This window comes from Synchiropus splendidus, chromosome 4, assembly GCF_027744825.2.
Source record: "Synchiropus splendidus isolate RoL2022-P1 chromosome 4, RoL_Sspl_1.0, whole genome shotgun sequence".
NCBI classification, from domain to species: Eukaryota; Metazoa; Chordata; class Actinopteri; order Syngnathiformes; family Callionymidae; genus Synchiropus; species Synchiropus splendidus.
Genome location: NC_071337.1, coordinates 17,291,312 through 17,315,825, shown reverse-complemented (window position 1 = coordinate 17,315,825; position 24,514 = coordinate 17,291,312). Strand labels below are relative to the sequence as shown.

At 42.3% G+C, this 24,514-nt stretch overlaps 2 protein-coding genes and 1 long non-coding RNA gene across 22 annotated transcripts in view; 1 reads left to right on the top strand and 2 right to left on the bottom strand.

The window, feature by feature from the left end:
• Positions 1 to 752: 752 nt before the first annotated feature.
• Positions 753 to 22,661, bottom strand: LOC128756931 (ubiquitin carboxyl-terminal hydrolase 15-like). 9 transcript variants are annotated; one of them, XM_053861797.1, is made up of 23 exons: positions 22,549 to 22,661; positions 20,969 to 21,096; positions 17,571 to 17,701; positions 14,892 to 15,018; positions 14,061 to 14,206; positions 13,377 to 13,438; positions 13,044 to 13,133; positions 9,747 to 9,894; positions 9,490 to 9,663; positions 9,240 to 9,398; positions 7,418 to 7,642; positions 7,258 to 7,341; positions 6,854 to 6,948; positions 5,747 to 5,941; positions 5,551 to 5,672; positions 4,733 to 5,020; positions 4,599 to 4,669; positions 3,873 to 3,988; positions 3,651 to 3,800; positions 3,470 to 3,573; positions 3,294 to 3,382; positions 2,806 to 2,950; positions 753 to 2,740 (listed from the first exon to the last, which is right to left on the bottom strand). In XM_053861797.1, exons 1-23 carry the CDS (start codon positions 22,635 to 22,637, stop codon positions 2,733 to 2,735), a joined length of 2,946 nt encoding a protein of 981 aa, XP_053717772.1. In that variant the 5' UTR covers positions 22,638 to 22,661; the 3' UTR covers positions 753 to 2,732. The 9 variants fall into 9 exon arrangements, with proteins under 9 accessions (XP_053717772.1, XP_053717769.1, XP_053717773.1 ...); XM_053861794.1 differs by having other exon boundaries at positions 755 to 2,740; positions 2,801 to 2,950; XM_053861793.1 differs by having other exon boundaries at positions 756 to 2,950.
• LOC128756934 (uncharacterized) overlaps positions 18,117 to 24,514 on the top strand; it is a 24,903-nt gene continuing 18,505 nt past the window's right edge. For 9 of the 12 annotated variants that reach the window (XR_008414332.1, XR_008414333.1, XR_008414334.1 and 6 more), the window contains exon 1: positions 18,118 to 18,282. This is a non-coding gene — a long non-coding RNA (uncharacterized LOC128756934). Of the gene's footprint in view, positions 18,283 to 24,514 lie in introns of all 12 variants that reach the window. The other 3 variants (XR_008414337.1, XR_008414329.1, XR_008414339.1) reach the window with 2 other exon arrangements.
• The window catches only part of LOC128756933 (sodium- and chloride-dependent GABA transporter 2-like), a 7,817-nt gene continuing 7,407 nt past the window's right edge, over positions 24,105 to 24,514 (bottom strand). Inside the window, exon 15 of the mRNA XM_053861804.1 lies at positions 24,105 to 24,446. Within this exon, the coding sequence (XP_053717779.1) occupies positions 24,294 to 24,446 (153 nt within the window). The 3' untranslated portion in view covers positions 24,105 to 24,293. The remainder of the gene's footprint in view (positions 24,447 to 24,514) is intronic.

Below are 24,514 nucleotides of genomic sequence, written 5' to 3'. Positions count from 1 at the left end.
TCATCATCCATGAACAGAAACTTGGGTGTGTGCTGTGGAACTGGGGTGCGATGATGCGTTCTATGATGTCGCTGCGGTGTGCCCAGACTGTCGCACCTCCATCACCAGGGCCAACCCTGGGGACCATGTTGACCTTGGCTTCTCCAGCAACACTCAAATCACATGGTCTTGTAACCACCTGCGCATGGCTACAGCAATGTCTCAGTGTCAGTGGTATCAGCTGCAACAGTCGTCTAGCATGGAAGCGAAAGCGGTTCACTTGGTTACAAATGATCCCTCACTTCTTGTCAACAGGCCTGCAGCTGTGTATCTGAGTGCATAGGTCCTGAGAGACTGGTCATCATCGTGGTGTATCACTTGTGGGGCTGCCCTTCTCGGCCTGACACGCACTATGCCGTCATTCCGTGTCTTTGCAATAGTCTAGAGATGACACTTGGCAACACCACAGGTAACATCTGACCTCCTGCTGCTAACACCAAGGCGCACTATGGCCAGGTGGCGCCACTCGTCCGTCATGTGATGCTCCGTGAAAGATGAACAGGGAATGACTAACTGACAACACCAGATTTTTCTGTCCTCAGAATGTTGATATGATGCCACACTGAAAAGTCATTTTGTATTTTTTGGTACCTGCAATTGTGGCAATGAAAAATGGTCCCTCAGAACAAAACTTGATCAAAATGAACAGGTTAAAATTCAACCTCCACCAAATGAAACCTGACCAGTCTTTGTCAGAGCATCACAGACCACCTCAACATTAAACTTGGATTAAGAGGCACAAAGAGATCGTTACACAACTTTATTGAAGATTGTGTATGAATACACATGCACGTTCTCAAATGTAAACCCACGTGAACTCAAGTGCAGCCAAACCTGGAAACCCCGTAAACGCCGTCATGCAAGGATTTTTCTTTGTTTGTTTTTTTTTTACAAAAGAGTCCCAGACCGACAGAAGCATCCATTTATATATATATGTATATATATATATATATATATATTAAAAAAAAAACATCCCTGACAAAAGCACAGGCAAGAGTTCGCAAACTAGTGTACGTGTGGACTCAACAGCCACACGTGTTAAATATCCTCTGACGTATAAATAAATAAAACTTTTATCAAATGTGCACTCACAGAGTGAACTCTTATGTACAGTATTGTAGAAGTCGCAGTCACATGACACTCAGTCAATTCATCTCACCAGCAGGAGGCGCCGTTTTATACAGCCGATATTTCAAAGTCACAGTCAAACAAAGCGAGAAAAAAAAACAAACAAACCAAACAAGTCTGACCTGAAAATACCTCCTAAAATGATAAGCAAAAGGCATCAAACCACAAACTTCTGGTCGTTGGCGTACATTCTGGCCCTCGTGTGGATTCAGTCGTGTGCGGGATCGACACCACCAGACTTCAAATTCGTAATTCCCCACAAAAAAAATATTCTAGTGGAGCAGCTAACATCTGGGAGGCTAACTTCCTCAAGTTTGAAGTTGCATTTACATCCAACAGTACAAACATATGGCACAACACTTCTGAGGACGAATTGACACTCACTATTTTAGGTTGTTATTATGCCATTAATTATTATGTAAGAAAATAAGTGTCGAAAACTAAAAAGCAGTCGGGCAAACCTCTTTGGAGAAAAAAAAAGTTAATGTCAGATTTAAGAAGAGAAATTGGCACAGAGATAGCTGCTGCTATCAGTGTTGAAGTTTCACGTCAAGGCCTGCAAATTTAAAATAACAAACTTGAATTTTTTTTTTTTTTTAAAACATCGCCAATATTTAAGTAAGAAATGATGGCAAGTGTGTAATTGGTGATTGGCATTTGTTGGCATGAAGTTACCAGTAGTTTTACTTTAAACGTAACCTTTTCGAAAAGCACAGCACTGTAAAGTGTCACTGACTCTGCCCAAACATTTGCAGTTTGACTGAGGCAATAAAGTTGCAAATGTTGAATGTTATTTCCTTTAAACATCAAAATCTGCTCACGTGATTATTTCCACAAGATAATGAACAACAGTTTCAAGAGTCGTGACGTTCACGGCTGCGGTCAGTGTCGTGATGCCTCGGATAAGTGTGGCGCCAAATAGCTCGCTAGCTTGACTCATGTCATCGTAGTAAATTTCATGTGTTTGGTCCTCTCCACAGCTTCAACATGTTGTTCACGAAACAGCGACTCCAGGCCTTATTTGAAAGCCAATCTTGGATCACACCTACGCTTCTTCTCTAGATCGCAACAGAAGAAAATGAACAGGCGACTGGTCTGAGATTAAGAGTTAAGGCCGAGGTGAACACAGGAAGTGACGTCACCAGTGTTCTTAATCTCACTGCGCCTCGCAGAACAGCGAGTTGAGGCGACACGTCGTATATATTATTTCATTTGGATGTCACCAGCGTAGATTACATTGTGGGATTATACAGTGCGGTTTGGAGCTTGTTTTCGGTCGGAGAGACTGGTTCAGACACACACGCGCACACACACACACGGATCCACACAGGAGGGTCCTGAATCAAGAGCGCCAGCCTTCGTCCCGCGCCGGCCCCGCCTGTCCAGTTCTGGCGGGCCGAGATGCGGGTCCATATGGCTTTGGGTGGAAAACGTTCCAGCGTTGGTTTCCGCTTCAGTTGGTTTTCATGGTGACGTCTCGATTGTGTTGCTCTTCCTCCTCCTCCTGCTCCTCCTCCTGCTGCTCGTTGTCGTTCTTCCTCTGACGGTTCTCGTTCAGGTCCTCCTCATCGCTCTGGACGGCGGCACCAGTATCAGAGTACGGTCCCTGACAGGAGGAGGCGCTTCTTCGTACCTCACCCTCATTCTCCTCATCCTCCTCCTCCTCCTCCTCTTCGTCCTCCTCTTCCTCATCCTCCTCCTCTTCCTCACGGTCCAGAGCGAAGTAGCCGGTGCCTTTGACCGTATCCTGACGCTGGTAGAAGAGCACATAGCCGGCCTTGGACTGACACACACACAAACACAATAATAAAAAAAATAAATAAACAAACAACAAAAATGACAGACTGATGACTGTACTGCACCGATCCGGCTCGATGGATGAGACTCCGCAATTAAGCTTCAACAGGCAAATAAAAATTCTGCCCCGAATTTCACTGGACTCTACTCTGCTAAGTCCCTTACTGGTCCTAACATCTAATGTTGACTATGATGGGCTTTACCGGACCAAAATCTCTGCAAGACCAAACCAGACTAGTCACCTTCACTCAAATAAGTGTACTTTACAAAACCGTTTTTAAAAATGTGTTACTCTTCTGCGAGTGACACATTTACACACACTAACTCACCACTATTTGATCTTCGTTGGCTGGCGACACATTGCTGTCGTCGAAGTTGTACCACTTCCCGTCGTCCTTGTTCTTGGCGTATGCTGTGTCTGAGGAAGTGGCCATCACAAGGGTGTTAACATTTTGAAAAACATCAACAACAAACAACTGTGGAGACAAGTGAGTGGGGTCCTTACAGTGTCCACCTCCCATCCCACCATAGTGGTTGGACACGGCGATGAGGTCGTAGCGGCACGGTCCCGCATTGGGGTTGATCAGAAACTCAGACATGTCTAGATCTCTTTGGGACCCAAACACATGCCAGGATTAATACCTTGTGTAACACGAGCGTGTAGGTAGCTGTGCGTTTGTATTCACCTCAGAGGGAAGTCCACCAGGGAATCCAGCTTGTCCCTCATGTAGCGACTGTAGGAGAACCTCTTCAGGTGCACCACCAGGACGGGAGGCAGAGACCACAGGTCCAGTTTCTTGGTGGCCTGCTGGTGCTGCTTGCAGTTTGGACAGTACCTGCAGACACACGCACTTTACAAAAGGTCTCCGCATGGGATGACACGCTCGTGCACTACTCAATCCTCCCACCAGGGGTCCTCCGCTCCCAGCTTCTCCTTAGTGGTGAAGAGCTCAATGCAGTCTTTGAGTTTAAAGAAGGACTTCTTCTGAGGCTTGTACTCCATACTCTCATGCTTCTCAAAGTCCTGCAGACACACACACACACAGTCAACAGGGGGCCCTCTTCCACAGTGCCACTATGGCAAATTTGAAAATGAAATCTACGAAAATAGAAGGAAAAGAAAACTGCTTATTAATGTATCTCGTCTCATTAAAAAGTCAAATATTGTTAATAGCATGACAGAAAAATCTGGGCCTAAAACTGTTGACAACCAGACTCCATTTATGATATAATGAGGCTAAATCATGTCAGATGATGAAACGTAATCAGCAAATTTAATTTCTTTTGTGTGACCAAAAGAAATCACTTTAAAAGTTATGGTAGAACGACAAAATGAAATGTAAACAAGACAAGAATAAAATCCTATCAGACAAAAAAAAGACTCTATGTAAGGAAGTATATTTAAAACATACATTTTAAAAAATGGAAAAAAACCCCTATAACATTATGACCTTCGGAGAGGATCACTGACAGCCACTGACAGAGTGAAGCTGTTGGTCATAATGTATTGGCTTTCCACTGTCTGGATCACGTATTAGTCACAGAGAACAAACAATGAGTGTTGACGCAGCTTGTGACCTCAGACCTCCGTGCAGCTCTGGTCTGGGTCGCGCTGACATCTCCACAGGTCTCACCTCCACGGCCCTCTCATCAAAGAACTTCTTCTTCATTTCAGGTTCCCAGTCCAGAGACAGAAAAGAGCGATCTGTTGGAGTGGAAAGACGTTCAGCTGGTTTCTATAGAGGCTCCAGTGTGTCATCCCACCTACCACTGAGCTGCAGGTGACCCTCGTCGAAGCGGATCTGCCGCGTGTCCTCCTTGATGATGGTGAAGTCTGTCTTGCCCATGTTGTTGAACTGGAATGTGAAGAGTCTCTTCCTGCCTCGGCCGCTGCTCTGCTGCCCTTTGGTGGTGTTGTGTGTCGGCGGCGGCACCACGCCATTCTCCAGCTCGTTGTCTCCGCCCACCGAGTCCTCCGATTGGCTGTTCTCATTCTCCGAAGGCAGCTCCTGGTCCTGACTAGACTCGTCGTCCTGCTCGTCCGTCTCCATTTCACCTGATAACAGAATAAGAACATCTGAAGACTCCGGCTGGAGACAATTTGCGTCTCAAGGATCCATTCATGGGCCTTCTCACTTTGTTGTTGCAACATATCAACAAAAAAAAATCTTTTAATGATGAAAATGAAAAGTTGAAGGAAACTACAAAAAAAATAATGTTATTGAAGGGGTGAGAAGCATTAAGAGAATTCAATAAAAATACATCCTTAATTAAAAAAATATGGCAGGCAAGAGGGCTGGATATCCAATGCAAAAATAAATAAATTAAAATGATATACAAATAGCTCAATTTTTTAAATTAACAATAACTTGAACTCATACAACAGCAAAAACAACAGGTGAAAGACTTCCGATTGAATTAGATTGAAAATTCTGATAAAAAAAATACATATTAAACTGGTTTATTATGATTTTGAGGATGCTCTGTGTGTTTTAACAGGCCAGTGTGCACTGTCTGTGAGACACTCTGAGAAACACTTACTTAACATCATCTCACTGACATTGACACTGATTTGGGGCTACTCACTGGGTGATCCCTCTTCCAACAGCCCGTTCGTTGCATTCCCATTGACTGTGTGTTGTTTGGACGTCTGCGTTGTGTCGTCACCCTCGTCCTCATCGTCCTCCATCGTCAACCTCACAAAACGACTGAAGCATGCGACAATTATTCAGAATCAGAAGCATTTGACAGAGTGATGCATCAGTGTTTATCCGACACCCACCAGAGTCTCATGAGCAGCATGTTGTAGAGCTTGTCCTCGCTGAGTGTCCTGGGGACTGCGAGCAGGAAAGGCTGGCCGAAGAGCAGCATGGACCCAGTGTGGCTGAAGCCCGTCTGTTTGTTGTTCTTTTCACGCAGCTGGACCGGGATCACCACGTGGTCCGTGTCCTCCGCACTGTTCACCGCCACCTCAAACCTACAGCGCAAAGGTTTTTTAAATCATTGAGTATTTGTCTGTTTTCGGGCGCTATGCTTACAGTGGCCTGCCGTGAAAAAACAACAGCAAAATGTGAATACGAGACTCCTCTACATGACTATGGTTCTCAGCGGAAAACAGTGGATGTCTTGCGTAGGATGACAACTGGATTGATGCAGCATCGTCTGTCATGAGTGGTGAAAATAGAGCTGAGCTATAAGGTAATTATCCTCCATTTACCCCTGGTCAGAAGCGTTTGACCGATCGAACAAGACCACATACATCGCATGTATGCAGTGAGATCGCAGTGAGAGAAGCTGAGTCAACCTGGAGAAACTCAAAGCAAAACCACAGCACCTTCACTTTGAAAGAAGCCAGTTGAGGTAGTGTATGCATCTAATCGGGATGCCACCTGAATAGCTCCCTGGTGAGGCCAATGGGAGGAGGTCCCAGGGCAGAGCCAGGAGATTATGGCAAGATGATGTCTCACAACCTGCCTTGAAAACACCTATGTGTGCGCCCAGAAGAGGAGGAGGTGGAGAGGGAAGTCTGGGCCTTTTAACTTCAGCTGCAGCCTTCATGACCCAAGGTCAAAAATGAAACTTGACAGGTGTGAAATCAGCATTACTTTGGAAAAGAAAAAAATAAATAAACCCAGTGAATCTCTTCAATATTACTGGATCATTCTGAGTCCCAATCATCCTGTTTGTTTACAATTCTCTTGAGAAACCAACTGCTGCAGTTCTTATTCATGTCTTGCTCAGAGGCACAGTATTGCATCTGTCTTGTAATCAGTTTTTGCCGTCGCCTTCATTAGAGTTTTTAATGAGCCGCGTGATTCTAACTGGGGTTAATTGCAGCTGCCGCACTGAGGTTCCTGTAGGCGATTGATCAATCAGCTGAGGAACTCACACGTAGATGTCGTCTCTCTCCATGATGCTGCTGAGGTTTTCATTGGTGGCGAAGATCCGGTGGAATCTATGGTTGTAGATGTCAGTGACAATCATCTGCAGGACAAAGTCAGAATTAAAAGACACGGCCGCAGTGAAGACCCTGTCTACATCCTTTATTTCAACTCTTTATTTCAGTCATGAATGGCACAGGTTGACTTGGTTCTCTTGTGGAGAGTTTTTCAATGTGACAAAGCCATTTTTGTTTAACGAATCACTTGAGTAACTGTACATCGCCAAAACTGTTTGTTGTTATTTAAAATCGTGTGGGATTAATTCTGTGCCAGCATGTTTTTTGGACAATGACTCGCTTGACAGAGACTGGACAACAATTCATGCATTCAGGAAGTAAAAATTGCATTTTACCTTCTCAGCCGGAACCCCAGACAAAAGGGATAGTGAGGCACACAGGTCAGAGAAATAGCCCACTTTTGGCACTGTGAGTTTATACTGCAGGAAAGAACCAACACCATCAGCATCACTGCAGCTGCACCACATCCTGTTTTAAAGTCTTTATCTCTTGCACCTGCGTGGGTTTGGCCAGAGGGTCCAGTCGGACGAGGTACACCTCCAGTGTCCGCTCCTTCTTCATAGGCAAAGGCAGAGTCAGGTAGCAGAAGGGGTCGAAGGTCACAGAGACCTTGGCGCAGACAGGACACACCAAGGTGGACTTAAAGAGTCCATGGAATATATCCACGATGATGGAGTCATTCCTTTTGATGTGGTTCTCCCAGGCCTCCTCGGCAACCACCTGAGAGAACAGGTTCAGGCATCTTGTCAGAATATATGTGTTTTTGTTTTAAGATACCAATCATTTAAATGTGAAAATTTCAACATGACAAATGACGCATGACTCATTTGCATGAAAGGAGATAAGATATTTCAAAGCTTTTGGTCTTTTAAGGATAGCGGAACTGCTGCAACAAAACACATAAATAAATAAATCCATTGTTAATTGGTTTGTTGTGTTTTTACAAGCAGTAATTATTAAGGGTGCCAAATAATCAAGTTAATGGCAATTAATTAATTAATTATAGACATAACCAGCATGCTATTTTTTATCTTTATTTTTTTTTAATCATGTTAATCCAGCGGGGTGCAACGTGTTCTGTGGCGGAAGGAGTTGTGTGCCCCATTGATGGTGTGTCAGCGACATGAGGCGAGACGGAGAGAGCACAACCGTCGTGACAGCAGCATTTAAGCTGTTTACAGTAGAATCCGACCGAGCTAAAGCTAATGCTGTGCAGGGCTGCAAACTCCCACAGTCGGCATTAGATGCATTTCAAGAAAGTTAACCATAAGCAAACTCTGCGATCCGCTCAGCAACGGCTCTGTGCGTGAAATCTAATGAAAACTCTGCGGTCAGTATGTAGCCACCACTTCCACAACCAAGTTCACATACGTAGGCAGTTGTGTGTTTATTGCTGACGCGAAACCATACTCTGTTGTCCAGAACAAGAGGTTCATATTTCTGCTTATGCTGGGCTGAGCCCCGTTATCAGACGCCAATGAGACGATCGCATCTTCATGTGTGAATGAACTATCACAGAGCGCTCAGTAGCGCCCTCTACAGACTTCCAAGGCAACGGAAAGACATGATATTACGACTGATACTACTACTACTGATGATAGAGTGATCCCTACAGGAAACAACCCGTAATTTAATGATCTAAAGCAATAGCTCCAGTTCAGTGTTCAGTATTATTGTTGCTCAAGAAATGTGTTCTTACTGTTTTAATGTGTGTGAACTTCAGCACTTTAGACAGACCTCTGACTTGATTTATGTCGCAATAATTTGAGGATTAGAACAAGCAATATTCTCTCTGGCACTAAAAACTAGAGGTATATATATAAAAATTTGCAGCTGCTGTTCAGGTTTGTACAAAAACAAAATAAACAACTTAAGAAAGTTTTTTTGTTATATGTATCAGCCATTTTATCTGTCACAATAATAACAATATACTGTAGATTACATTTAATTACATACCACGATTAATTCCATATTTTTTGTTGCCTGACAGCACAAGAAATTAAACTCAGCATCGATCATAAATCATATTTCAGCCTCAAAGGAAACATTTCAAATGAAGGCCTTTTTTAAAGGGTTTCAATATTTTTTGCAAATTATTGATTTTTTTTATTTTTTAATTTAAGGAGGAACTTCGATCCATAGTTGTCCACCATTATGCTATGTGTGACACAAGTATGGCCGGTGTTCATCAGGGATCTACTTTTTGGAAAGATTATTATTTAAGCAATAATAATAATCAATAAATAAATAAATATATGTTACTCTTCAAAAATAATAAATCGTGTCCGTTGTCCATAAAAGAATCCCCTTGTCTCACCTTGTCAGGTCGTCCGTTGGCATCCTTCAGCTGGATGTACGGCTTTTTCCTGATCCGGTTCAAGTCTTCGTGGAGGCCGTCGAGGAGGAAGGCCAGCAGCTCGTGAGAGTCCTGCTGCTGGTAGCCTGAGAACTGGGGGGCAAAACGGCCCACCTGGGTCTGTGCAGAAGGGAAACTAACTGAGAACTTGTTCAACTTACAAATTAGGAAAGTTAGTACAACTAAGTAAAATAAGTAATAAGTAAGTTACCTTGAAAGGCCTGGGGGTGACGTAGCAGTACTTTCCTGACCACAGCTGTTTGGCCAGTTCGGCATACGCTCGGGCGATCTCACCCTTCATCCCCAAAGGGTTGTCTTCATTCAGCTCATCCGTATACTTGTCTTTAAGGAAGTACTCGGTCAGAGGAGGGATGTTGCTAAGACACTGAAAAAAACAATTCAACAATTGTGATCAACAATCTCCATTCGAGCCGTGAACTAAACAATAGGGTTGTTCCAGGGCAGTACCTGCACAGCAGAGTTCATGAAGCAAGTGTTCCCCAGGTTGGAGAGTCCACAAAGACCCGAGCGCTCGCTGGGTCGACTCTGGTCCGAGTAGTCATAGCTGTTGCTGTATGGATGGTAGGAGGGCAGGCTGTAGCTAGAGTTCTTCACACTGTGGGAGCAACAGAGAAAAGAAGCTGAAAACACAGACTTGAGTTTTAGTCTCAACTCTTCCTTTCATACACTCAGCAACATCTGCCTCTCACCTTCACCAACTAAACTCGCATCTGCTTCTCAATGAGGCCATTAAAATGAATAAGTCTAAAACATTCACCACAAAATGCCTCCTTGAACAGTGTACTTGTCAATACAGGCCATTCTCTTCCAATTGGACTCTTTGTGATCAGTAGAACAGCTGCTCCTATTAGAGAAGCCAGTTGATATGGCTCAGGCATCTTGTCAGGTATAGAGAGGTGTCCAAATGGGAGCAGACCTAAGACTCACTGGAGAGACTCTGGCTCTCAGTCGAATGGGGAACAACCTTTGGATAAGCAACCATAGATCCAAGTTTGGAACTAGCACATGGTGAGAGCTGCTGTTGGTGACTCTTCCAATCAAACTTAGAAAAAAAAAACAACCTTTTTTTTGCATTTTCAAAACGTCATTTAGTGAGTCATGGACTGGAGTAACAACCAACAAGTGGAACAGTTCTGCACATCTCTATGTGTGTCAATTGTGACAACTCCTGACTTTGAAGAACTCTTCAGGATTGCCTTTCATGACACCTATGATGCATGAGGCAAACATCCAACCTGCACCTTCGACATTGCAGACATCAAGTCTCCACAGTGGACTCCAACTGGCCCAATGCCACCATCGCACACTTCACTCGCATCACTAACTTCTCTCCACTTTATTTTCTACAAATCCACAAAAATGAAGCCCTTTCCCAAACTTCTCACAAGATATCTCATAGACCCTTATCTACAAATCACATGAACAAAGAGAGTGGCAGACCTCTGTGAGATCTGCAGCACAGCGTTGTCGTTGTTGGGCTCCCACTGGTCAAGGGTGACGGCTGTGATGGCGGTGGAGGCACCAGACTCGCAGTTGAGCACCCGGTGGTCCACCCTCCTGCTGTCCAGCTCCACCGCCTCTGACCTCAGGCACCACCAGCAACACAGGAGCATGACATCGCAGCCCCACCCCGGCCCATGCCGGCCAGCTTACTGTCTAGCACCTGCAGCCCAGATCCAGGGTTGGCTAGCATTCGAATCCTTAAAAAAGTACTATCCCATCCAGCTTGTAAACAGTCCAGTAGAAGTTTTAGGCCAAGACCAGTTCAGGGCGCGAACAGAAGACTTTTAAATCTAATCCAGAAGCTTCTTGTCAACGGCAGAATCCACTCCGACTCCTCTTCATCGTCCTGCTATAAGGTCTGAGATCCCCATGTCCTCTGCTCCTCCCACTGGCCTGCTGCTCTTTGCTGCTACCGGTGGATATTTATAGCAGCATCAGCAGCAGTAAGGATGCTCAAGACTACTGCTGCCTGAGCGAGAGATGTACAGCTAGAGGGGGGAGAGAGAGAGAGAGAGAGAGAGAGAGAGAGAGAGAGAGAGAGAGAGAGAGGAAGAGAGAGCTAGGGGGAGGGGCGGACAGTGCAAGGTGGTGGTGGATGGGGGGGCTGGCGGAAGAGAAGAGGGGGACAGAGAGAGCAGCTGATCTACTGCATTCAGCTGAGGCTGCAGTATTTGCTGACACGCCATTTATTATGTTTCTGTCACATTTCTGCAAACAGTTTAGCGTTCCCATGCCGACACACACTTTTAAAGCTACCTCTTCAATAAGTGATGGTGAGTGCAGCTACATTAAAACCAGGGGAAGCAGCAGAGCGCCCTTACGCTGAGTTGCGCGTGATGACGAAAATTCATCCTGAAGGTCACTTGGACTGCAGGACGCATAAAAGGGGAGCGAAGGGAGCAACGGATACCTCTGCCACAAATCACAGCTATTGACGGTGAAACCACAACCCCAGACTGAACCGCAGAATCACGTAGGGTTACATAACATGGGGCATCACATTGAAAAAAAAGGCCTGTTTGATGAATAATTTAGAGGCAAGAATGGCGATGGTAAATCAAGGACAGACTAAGTACAGGGAGTCCAGAGCTTGTTCCCACCACAACTGCAGCATTCCAAGAAAGAGGTAAGAAATGTGACATCCCAAAACAAGAGTCTACACTCACGCAGCCAAAACACCCAATGTGAAACCTCTCTGATGGAACAGCAAATACAACAACACTATTGATTTTAGAAGGCCGTCATTCCTGCAGATTCAATGGGAAACAAATAGTCAGGCACGGACACACACCCACACACACACATACACACACTAGAGCATGCAGTAAATCTCACAAACACAGCATGAAAGGAGGGGACATGAACTGGGCAGTGGAAAGAATAGAAGGGCTCCCCCTACAGCCCAGCAACGCTCTCTAGCACCAGCCCACAGAGCCGGCCTGAACTACTTAATATACATGTCCTAATATTTATTGACGTCTGATATTAGACTAGTGTTCAATAACATACTTTCTTTGGTGCCGTCAATAAACATGCAGGTGGTCTTCTATCATAATTCAACGTAACATTATTAAATATATAAATATTGATGAATGGACAAAAAAAAAAGTAAAACTTTCACCCATCCAAATTGTGTACCTTTATCTCTTGGTTTACAATCTGTAGTGGAATAAACTTTGATCAGTGTGAGACCGAGACAGAGTGAGCTTAATAAATGTTTGCAAAATGTGGGGCTCAAGAAATAATTTCAAATTTAGGTGTTCCGGAAAATAGCTTTTCAGTTATTATTAACAGAACTGAGCACCGGCTCTCACCATCTCCATGTTATAAAGTTATGATGTTAAATAACTTCAGTATGTTCTCCAGTAAAATTTGAGAGTATAGAGCACTTCCTCAAAAGCAGAAATTTAAAGAATACAAAGGATTTGCTAGATTCTTCCTCATTTCCCAACCTCTAACAACTAAATATATAGGTGGGATTAGTGGACTATTGATAAGAGAGCACTGCTGTCACTGAGGAAGAGTCCACAAATCAATGCACTGTAATCTCTGTCCTCCCCCTGCTGTGAGACCACAGACAAAAAGTGCATAGTTAGGACTTAAGCCTCAGACCACAGCCAGAGAAGGACCCAAGTCACCAGATCACGTGTTAGTAGCTTATTAAGTCATAAGCACTAGTTGGTGAAACACTCAGCTCCATCTCCGGCTGCATTCTGAGTGACTCCTGAGCTAAAGTCTTACTTCCTGCTGTTGAAGCTGCTGTTATGATTGTTTGTGAGAGATGAAGGCGAGATCTTTGGCAAAGCAGAGAGATTGGAAGCACCAGATGACCTTTGGAGAAGATAAAAGAATAGATTATGAGTTAGAGGAGAGGAAGTTTAGGATCATGTGCTTCAAATTAAACTTGGAAAAATAAATGTGCAGCAACAGAAAGCAAAGGGCAACAGAGGAAGGTGATGAAGTGGATTTTTTTTAAGTTGAATTTAACATTCAAACCATAAAGTGACTCATATCGGATGCAGTAAAATTGAATGTTTGGTGATGCATGGGGTCTAAGAAACACCAGACACTTACTTGGACACCGTTGAGCCCCGAGGCCATGTCCCGTCCGCATTCTTCTGCTCTATTACAAGAACCTGCAGCAACACGGAGTACTGATGATCAGTGTTTCTCAAAAGTCAAAACAACCTATGTTGATCATTCTTCAGAGCCACATCGATCCTCTTCATGTCCTCGTTTTACTAAGTCCAAAAGAAATTCTCAAAAAATACCAAGGTAGAAAATACAATTATGGGATTACACATGAAATAATAAACATACATTCAGGACAGTGGGAGGAAACTAGAGTGTGTGGAAGGAACAAGCGGCTTAGTCGCCTCAAGCCGTAAACACACAGCCTTCTTGCTCTGAAAATACAGTACCAACCCACACCTGCATTGAAAGTCTTTGATGCAAAGAATAAAATAATTGGGCAGTTTACAGTGTTTCACTGCCGTTTACATTTTTATATTTCATAATATAAATGGCAGGAAAAATTATTCCCATAGTTTTGCAAACACAAGAAGTATCATCCACTTTCATGTCCCTTCAAAGTACTGTAACAAGTACAGGTGCGATTTGAAAAAGACAAAAACAGATTAAAGCCTGTCTGAAAGAATCAGTTATTAGGACGAGGAACACTCTTACAGCAGTAAGCTAGCGAAAGAGTGTTTTAGAATCTTCAACTCAATCTACTCAATACATAGGTAGAATCCAGACCTGTCCTTGATAGAGTCCAGCATCTTGAATGGTGCTGTCAGGTTTGTTTAGAGGCTCGAAGGTGTTGCTCATGTACCGATTCCAAAGACGAGTCTCCTTATCGTCTGGGATGCTGAACAGCTTCCTCATCTCTTTCTCTATGAGGTCTGAAGAAGAGATGAGCAAAAACATTCAGATACAGAAAGTTAAACTACAGAGAACACAGTCATATTGCCACGTGTCAAGATAACCAGCACTATTAACATCACAGTACACATCAGGTCCTATGTCACTGGACAGCTAACCTAATCCAAGTTCCTTTCATGCTGCACTGCTCTGTAGTTATGCCACACACACAAGGTTTTGTTCTGGTGTAGCACAGCACAATTACTTGTTATTATTTGTTGTTGTCGTTGCGTGTGACTTAATTACACAACACAAAAGGGACCTAACACAGACACTAGTCCACACACAGCTACACACAAGCACTGTTCCAAAAATAGGGAAAGTATGAATAAGGGGAATTAACTATTCTTCAATCTGCTCCTTTCCAATCTCTGTATAATGTAAAAAGAATCACTGACTGAATCTAATGTAACAATTACAAAGCCGTGGTAGTTACACAACTGTTATATAAAATATTTACAATGTACAGTATACAAAAAAATGAACTGAACATTTATTCACTCAAATCTACTAGAAAAAGACAATTTACTTAGGCATTCCTATTTAACTTGAGCAGTTTCATGTGAAACTGTTATCATTAGGTCTCACAAATTAGTATTGCTAAGTTGAGGATTTCTTTGAGAATTTTTTCAGTGATGTCCAAGCGAGGGAGTGTGGAGGGTTTACCTATCGTGTCAGCTTTGCTAAAGCGCTTGGTGATGACGTTCTCCATGTTGCTGTCCTCACAAAGTTTAAGCTCTGTCAGATAGACTTCAACCTTGCAGTGCTTCACGAACATCCCCTGTTCCACCACCTGTTAGACAACATCACAGTAGCGGTTGGACTAGAACTGATGAAGATCACAACACGACATTCATTGTTTTCTTGATAAAAATCAGAATTCTGCAGTATGTGCCATTCAAAAAGGAGATGGTTTTTGTTATAGCTTGGTTCAGTCTCCCAGTCACCTGGAAACAAATTCTTCACAGCAAAAAAAAATTATAAAGTCAGAACATCCATGTTCACTCTTAACTGCAGTTTGCCTGGTTGCCTCTGCCTTCTGATCATTAAAGAAAAATGGGGTGAAAACAATTGACAGGAAAAGTTATCTCCATCCCGCCCTTTGTGAGAAGCACAAAAAAAAAACAAGAACATCAATAAAGCACACACTGCTGCAGCATCTAAACCAGGCAGAATGTTACCCCATAGACCCAGGACAAGGCCTCGTATGTCTCTGAGTTGGCTACTCCCTGCTTGGACCACAAGAATAGCATTCCATTTGAAAACTAGAGAGATGAAGCATGAGTGTTCAAGGGGGTTTCCTGGAATATTAATGTTCTTTGAGTTATGCAGTCGGGGTCCTGATAGGAGCCGAGTCAAGAGTAACATGACAAAATTAGCAGCACCTCGTGGAAACAGCTGAGCAGTGCCGGCCTATTTATTTCCCCACACAGCCCCTCCAAGTCCACAAATGCAGCAGTCGCAGACAAACTCACAGAGCTCGGGAACCTCGAAGAGAAGACCCCATCAGCACCCACAGGTTACCACACTTCCTCTGGCACCAAATCTCTATCAGAGTCAAAACAACACCCACTCCTCGCCCACACTAATAGTGCTGCTCGTCAAATCAATCGCTCTCTGGACATGACCTCAGCCGGGATCTCTCCACTTCAGCAGAAGGACACGCAGGAACACAAGCCGCCAATAAGCCAACATCTTTACAGTCTCATTTATCAGTGTGGAAGGAGCTCACAGAATAGAACAAGAGAAAAAAAAAGTCATGAACCTCCTGCATGTTGGGTCTTGCAGATCGCTCCATGTAGCTTTTCAGTCATCCGGCCCGTTGCCTGAAAATAGAAGCCCCCCGGCCACCCGACACCTTCCTCCACATACATGGCAAAATGGGAGGGTCAGGGAAAGAGAGAGAATGATCCAGACTCGGAGGTCCGGCAACCATGATCCCATGACTGGCAGAATTAAGAGGTTGGGATTGATCCCCGAGAGTTGAGGAGGCCATCTTAAAATATATGACTCATCAGACTACTTCATGTTACTATTTGGTAGCAGTTGTAATGTTGTGAAGACATGACCAACAGTCACTGATAGTATACTTTACAAATTGTGTTTTACTTTAGCAATAACTCTGAGACCAGTCACCAGTGCCTCTGAATGAAAAGGCTTTTCAGAGGTTAAAATCGTTCATAAAAATTAAGATATCAATGCTTATCCAAACAATTTCGATGGCAGAAAGGTAAAAACCATTAAACATAAGGGGTGCATGAAGGGCAAGCAACGTTACATGTAATGTAGATGTATGCCATTGAGAAATAACCCCCACGTGGTAACTTTCCAGGAATCCAGATTTAAGACTGGGCTAAATTGCCCTGGCAACTGATAAGTCGAATAAGGCGAAAAATCTCAAAGGAACTGAAATAGAAAACCATTCGAATGTTGAAAGCATAAAGTAGCTAATATTGCCAAGAAAAAAAAACAAGCTTCAGGAAAACTGACAGTAACACAAAAATGACTAACACTAGTGCGGTATAAAAAAGTACACACTGTAACACAGACAGACAAGTTTATAGTTACACACAACCACTGTGCAGACAAATAAAGAGGGAATAGGTGGATGCAGTTGGCAAACTGAACTTATCTTCTTATGTTTTATAAATGTCATGCAACACATTCACAATGTGTTAGAGGCGATTGAAATAAATTTTCTTTCAATCAAGAAGAGAGTAGCTCTTAAATCAGAGCATGTATGCAAATAACAACTACGTAAAAAAAAAAACATGTTCAATATGTTAAAAACCAAAGTAGCAAATAAAGCAAAAACATGCTATGTTTTTGCTTTATTTGCCAAAGTATTATGTTGTTAAAGGAGCAGTGAGCTAAATGTATCACAGGAAGCAGCGACTTCACTGTATTTGAGCAGTTATGGTGGCTGAGGCATCAAGGGAGCACAGAAATCACAGTCGTTGAGAACCAAAGCAAATAAAACATACAAACCAGTCAAAAGTCAACAATGTCCAAAACTCCAAATATATTAAAAGATCTAAAACTGTGCACCAAATGGGGGAGGGACCATCAAGGTCGTAGGAGGTCAAGGTAGTAACGAACGTGCTTAACTACAGAGAATTAACAACAACAAACCCAATTTGATGAATTGCACTGATACGCCAAGTAAAAACACCATGTTGAAAAAGTCTTGCTAAGAGGGTCACAGAGTGTCAATCACAATTAATGGCATGTAATTTAAATGAATCATAAAGTCTACGGCTTAACATGGCAAGGCCTTGTCAAGAATGTCACCATCCATCATGACATACAGTAACCCATCAGAAGACAACTTGACCGTCCACTCACCTTACGTGAAATTGGCTCCTGATTGTCTGTCAACCCATACCAGCTGACTAGCTTGTTCCATCCCTCGGTGGGCACCAGGATGTAGTCAAGCTCATCGATGAGGTGCTCTTTGATGGCCAGAACGTCCCCATCTGTGGACAGGAAGTGGCGAAGAGTCAGTGTGTGCGTGGGCAGCGAGTGCACATTCAGAAACAACAACATCCACAGTTAAGGACAAAAGAGCAGCTTTGTCAGGGAGCGTTCTAAAGACAACCGCGGAGTTGATCAAAAGCCTTTTTGTTACTTCTTTGTTCAGCCCTCTAGAACGATCGTGTTTTGGTGTTTCTGCCGTTTAAATTTGTTTTTAGGAATATTTAGGTTATCTTGTAGTCATGCTCACTTGTGATAGAACAGTTGTATCTATCGACTGATGCGTAATGAGCAACAGACAAATTCCTACCAGAGGAGTATAACGTTATTTTGGAAGTGCACTAGACAGTGAGAACTAAAGCAAACCCTTAACCTTTATTTCACACGTTTGGCTTTATGAGATCAACGCCTTAACTCACAACTGTGGTCTTATTTGGATCCACTACATGTGAAAGACAGAAAAGTTTCTGAGACTTCAAGAGTGGAAATACTTATATTTTTCAACGCTTGTATTCATTTTGGAAATTCTCTGAGACTCTTATGGATTAACCTTTGGTTGATGTCGAGATAACAGCTGTGTCCGGTAAGCTTTATACCAACATGATAAGTTCATTTGTATTTGACAATTTTAAGATGGTCTCAAGGCCCTGAAGATGTTGTCCTTGAAAAGTCATTGATTTAGGTACTGGAGAATTGACAAGAAGTTGTCATTCAGTTTTGCTTTTATACTGGCAGTGCAATGGAGGAGCAGCTTTTTAAACTCTGCATGCACTTCTTTATTAATGTCAAATTGCAAATGAAAAACAGTGGAAACCAAATTAGACAGCTTTCCTTCCGTTGTTCTTTGTGAGTTGCTACAGGAGTACGAGGTAAACTATAATGAGCTTTTCATTGCCTAAATGGCCCATGTCAAGGGTTGAGGATGGTTGTAGGGTGTGTTTTCAGAATACATAGGACATTGCAAGAGGTGACCTTCTAGTTACCTGTGTCTTGAAGGAGAAGTTGAGTTTTTGATTCATGTGTTAAAAGATCCCATTAATGCAGGCAAATGATCTGGTCCCATTGATCTTTCTGAGAATGACTGTCTTTATGTTAACCGTTGTGACAATCTGAAAAAAAGAGGATTTATTTGCTGTTGACCACAGAGCGATTGCGTTGTTGTAGGTTCTGCGGTTGTCTTTAATGCTTCACTTTTGTCTTTAATGTTTAAAATGACTTTGCTCCCGTGATTTCCACATTGTGGGATGAATAAAGTCAATCCATTAGATCACCAATGGAAAGCTGTAGATTGATCTATCCAAACTTTTTTGGCAGAGTCATGACCAAAAATGCCATTTTTCATTCCATGTGCCCTGTTGGCTGAAATGACACAGGCAGCTCACACAGATAGTCAGTGCTGCTGTCTATAAAAAATGTTTTCAGTAAAAGCTGGTGTGAATGGGGTGATATGGTGAGAGGTGGGTAATATGTACTATTGTATACACAAAATAAATTTTTGTGCTTACTTTATTTTTTTTAAATATGGGCATTTATGCTTGTAACCCGCTTGTATACTGCAACTTGACTGCATCCAATATGAATTGGGAATGCACCGAACATTCACTGCTGACGAAATTCTGGCAACCCACTACCCCATTCTTGAAGCGCCATGAAAATGTGGCAACTCAAATGGACATCATTTTGACTTTACGACCCACGGATCACAAGCTTCCTCTTTTATTTATGTGTTGTCCATGTTGTTGAGTAGTATGAAGCACTAGTTGCAACCATCATCATGGTGACGCATCTAGTGCAAAGTGAGATCCAAAGTCTGCATACAGTGTTCAAATTTGTGGTTCTTTTAAAGTGTTGGAGATCAAGAATAGAGTTGCAGTTTGAAATGAGTAATCAACCAAACTATCTACAGCCTTCTGTTTACTATCAGTCTATTAAATCATGGAAAATTGTGTTCTGTTTTTGAATTATATTAATAATTATTATTTTTATTTGAAAAGAAATGTCTGAAGCGGAAATAAAAACGAAAAATATTCTGTCAAAATATGAACTTTCTTTGCCAAATATGTATGTAAATGTGTCCAGCACCATTTATGCAACATTTAAAAAATATAGTAAAATCCACATTGGATATTCAATATTCAGCTACGCATGTATTATCATTAGTCAGCTATAAATTTTCAATTTGGTGCATCCCTAATAAAAATATTTGAGGGCATAGCCATATATGAATCTGTGCCTCAGAATCCAGTGTTACTTCTTAAAGTGCCCTTATAAGAAAACAAGAGTTCTTTTTGTTATTTATTAGAAAATTTACAAGAACAATAATGGGTTAATTACATAAGAGATAGAAATTAGAGGACAATGATTAAGAATTCAGTATGTAATCTTCATTAATCAATATTGGATCGGAGGTTTGTTGTGACCATACCATGGTATGAGAGAAAAAAATAAAATTTAAAAATTTAAAAATTAAAAAAAAAAAAACAAGGGACCACATTTTGCAGAAACCATGATCAAAATGACAAAATACAGAGAAACATAAGTAAATTATCTGAAGGTGACAGTGAACACAGAGCACTCTCTGCAATCTGAACCAGGACTAAGCAGTGGTTAACTTAAGATGGATGTATGTATGTTAAAGCTGTTGCCTTGAATGGACGAAACGGATCTTGACCATGTTCAGTGGCTAGCTGGACAACTGATGTTTTGTCAGGATTTGGGGGATGTTTCTTGAAGCAGGACATATGTTGCAGAGTGAATTCAATTGTTTATCAGAACCTGCGTTCCCTTGTTGGGAGGCATTTGGCCACTAACAGTCCTTGTTCGAAACTTGTTTTGACGTTACCACTTGGCACCTGCTCCTGCAATCTAAACTCTAGTTAAAGGTAGTGGAGTCAGTAATACATTTTAAGATGGTATTGAAATGAAGTACAGAAAACTGAGGAAATTCATCGCCTTTAGTATTGAATCTCAGCTTCCCTAAGTCTGAGACCATGGTTCTTATCCATGACAGGTTGAATTTTCATGTGAAGAATTGGAAACAATATCTTTGAATCAATGACTTTGGCCAAAAAGAGGGAAGCGGCCTAAGCAAACAGTAGGTAGTGAATTTAAATATAACTCAACAGGGTCAACTATACTGTTGGAGAGAATTCTGACATACGGTGTAACAAGAGTTAGCTCTCTTGTAAGACTTCATAAAACTGTGGGGTAAATTCAAAGTTGTTTTAACATGATTCTTAAGGCTTCCAACTCAGTCTATTGTATCTTACCTCGGAGGAGACCAGAGTTATCCACTGGTCCTGGGTAGACGTTCTGATCCCCCATCTGATATTTGTCCCAGCTGTCGAAACCCACATATTTCTTCCACTGTTTGAACCAATGACTATCAACCAAGTACCTGCAGCAACAAAAAACAGTGGAATGCACAGCAGTTTAGTGAACAAACACAAGTCACTTACTAGATCGAATTGTGGCAGAAAGTTTCCATCTTTCCACATGATGAGCCGGGTTTTCCAGAGCGGTATTTTTTTAGCACTACTCCATGCTTTGACTATTCTTTCTCTCCAAGAAGCAATTCTTCACTTCACAACGGCATCAGATGTTAATGATGACAAACATAAAAAGTTTGTTAACTGTGTCATTTGCTGACCGCCAGCCACAAATATCTCATCCGTAATGCACATACACAGTTTAAGCCCCGAATTATTGTTTACCTGTGGGCATCTAGCGTAAGTCACAAGTGAAAGGTAAACATTCAGCGTCATCTAGGGGTTCTGGTCAGAGGAAGTTTACAATTGCATAGTTACAGAGGGAGACTGCGTGAGAAAGATTTAGAAAAATGTGAGAGGGAGACTTAAAATACAATTTAATAATGTTATGATATTAACTTTTATTTTTCATTTTCCCCAATCCTACAAGGTTCTGGAATGTGAAAGCAATGTTAATGTAGAGTTACTGTACAGGTAGGTTTTGGGTAAACTATCATTAGCTGCTGTGACACAATGAATTTACCCACTGTGGAATAAAGGCCATCTAGTCCATCTAATCTTATGTCATCTTGGTCAACAGTAAAATAAATACAAATAATACATACACAATATTGAGCATGTAATGTAAAAAAAATAAATAAATTAACAAACAAACAGGGCACAAGTTGGATTGGACTTGGCAAGGCAGACGAGCCATGATAAGCAAGAGGTAAGAAGTTTATCGCGTTACACCACATTGGAAGTGACTGATAAGCGTTTTTCATGATGAAAACTCAAATGATAGTCAGCTTGAATTTACTTCCTAATTACGATCCTCCTCTGGTCAGTGTAGACTTGACCCGTGGAGTTGCTTGTGAGTTTTCAAATACATGGCATATTGTTCGGAATGTTTATGGTCTCGTCATTGAACGTAATACGTTTAAATAGATCTAGGACGAGAATGAAACACCAGTTGCCAACGAAGTGAGGACAGTGTTTTGTGTGTCTGACCAGGTGGCTGTGGTCCGTCAGTCCCAGCACAGGCGGTCTGCTGAAACCGCTGACAGGCGTCCCATACGGTTACTCACTTGGTTAGCCACATAGCTATTAGCCGGCTAGTGGCTAAGTCAAAGCACCGAAAACGGTCTTGGAAGACGGTGTCATCAGATAAAGAACCCAGCCAGTGACTTAGTCCAAATTATTCAATTGAACTGAGGAGAAAATGAGAGTCAAAGATGTTGGATATGCGGTCTGGAATTTCAGAGCTCGCTGTCAACACGGCCTGTCAGCTTGGCTTCTTTATCCGCGGCGGGGGTGACAGCCACGACAGGAGCTTCCGCAGCTCCAGACAAAGTTGGTAGAAGTCGGAGCTCAAGTCTTACCAAGTGTCTCCCTTCCTCAGTTGGGTTTTCAACAGCGCCGCGACCTCTCCTCTCTGGGTGTCCAGATCGGCCGCTCCTCCTTCCGCCATCTTTGCTCAGACATCACCCACTGCATGCTGGGAGTGCGCGGAGCGTCCCTGAGCTCACGTACAGGGTGACGCCACACGCAGCGAGGTCGGTTCGATCAATCAGAAGCAAGACCAAACATAGAAGGGGCGGGATTATTCTGGAAACTTGGACCAGAAACTGCCCCATCATTGTGGGCGCGCGTGCGCGTGTGTGTAGTTTATGTAGCTAGCTGGATGAGGAGCAGTACTTGTTACGACAGGTTACAGGGAGTAGCATCCTTGGGTGGTGTATGAGGGAGCGCGATGATCATGTCAAGAGTGGGTCAACTGAGGTCAGTACACAGAGGGAGTAGCTGGAATGAAGAGGTTCCCTCTCCCCAGAAACTCTTGGTCGACTTAGAAACAAGATCCTGGGCCTCCTCTAGATCAGATCCAATTAGATTAGATTTATCAGTCCCACAGTGGAGAAATTCAATGTGTTACAGCAGCAAATACAAGCAAAGATACTGACACATACCAAAGACGTTAAAGATACACAACAAATATCAGACATCCTCAAAGCCTCAGCACTAAAATAAAAGTGAAGTCACAAGCTCTCAAATAACACAAGACAATGAATAAATACCATCATACAAAAACTAGTGGTAGGACTTTAATCGCGACTAATTAGTTAATCGCAATTAACTTGTTCAAATATTTTAATCGCGTTTAATCGTTTATTTAATTTAATTTAACAGTTTGCTCTCCAGACAACACGGAACCTTTGTAAGTGCAGGAGTTCCTGGTCCACTGATCACACTGATGCACAAGCTAGGATGATAACAACAACAACAAACATGGAGGAATCCCTGAACAAAAGCTAACAAAAGCATCTGTTTGCTTTTGTTCAGGGAGGTTTTTCACTACACAATGGCCAGGGTTTCCACGACTCTGAATGTACTTGAAATTCTTATACAAATATTTGCCAAATATTAAAAGAGCTTTAGTTTAAATAAGGCGATATAAAAACTTGAATATAGCCACCATCTTGATTTATTGTGCTATTGTCAAACTGTTGCAAAATAAACAATATTTTGTTGTTTAAATGTATGTATGGGTCCATCATTTGATTCAGTAATATACCAAACTCATTCAAATTGAAAAATGTCCTTTCTTGTGGCAAATGTTCTTGTACGATTCCCTAATAAAAACATATGACATCATGACGAAATAAATAAAATGCCCTAATATAATACATTATATAATAATATAAATAAATATACCCCATACTGATATAAATATATCTCCTAGTGAGGTTGGACACCGGTGTCGCCTCAATTGTTTACTCCTGAAGGAGCAGCAGCCCTACTTTAGTCTCGCTTGTGACTGGTGACTGAGCGAAAACTAAATAAAATCTGGGTGAAATGGGTCAGATTTTAGCAAGAAAAACAAGCCACACACAAGCTCACCTGGAAGTTTAGGAGTTTATTTAGAAACACTATACAGACATTAAGTTACAAAATATAAAACGAAGGACTGAAGGATTACACACCTATGGGTATTCATTTCAAAATGTGAACATTATACATGTGAGCCGAATTTTCCCCAAACATTCAACATAATCGCACATAAAACAAAATCCATGAAAGGTTCCCTCGCCACCGTGAAGTTGCATATGTCCCTGAAGTAATTCAGCGCTCATAAGTTGGAGTCTCTCTCCGGGACAGGGACGTAGCCATTTTTATTAATGGTGGCAGGATCTTCCTCGGGAGCGAAGATGGCCAGTAGTCGCTCCTGCTCTCGTTTGGTTTTGGGTAAACTATCAGATGGACGGGTGAGCAGCTGGAGGCGCTGTGGAGACACATGAGAAACTTGAAACTGGTGGACACAACTGTGACTTAGAGTGACAAGAGTGACAG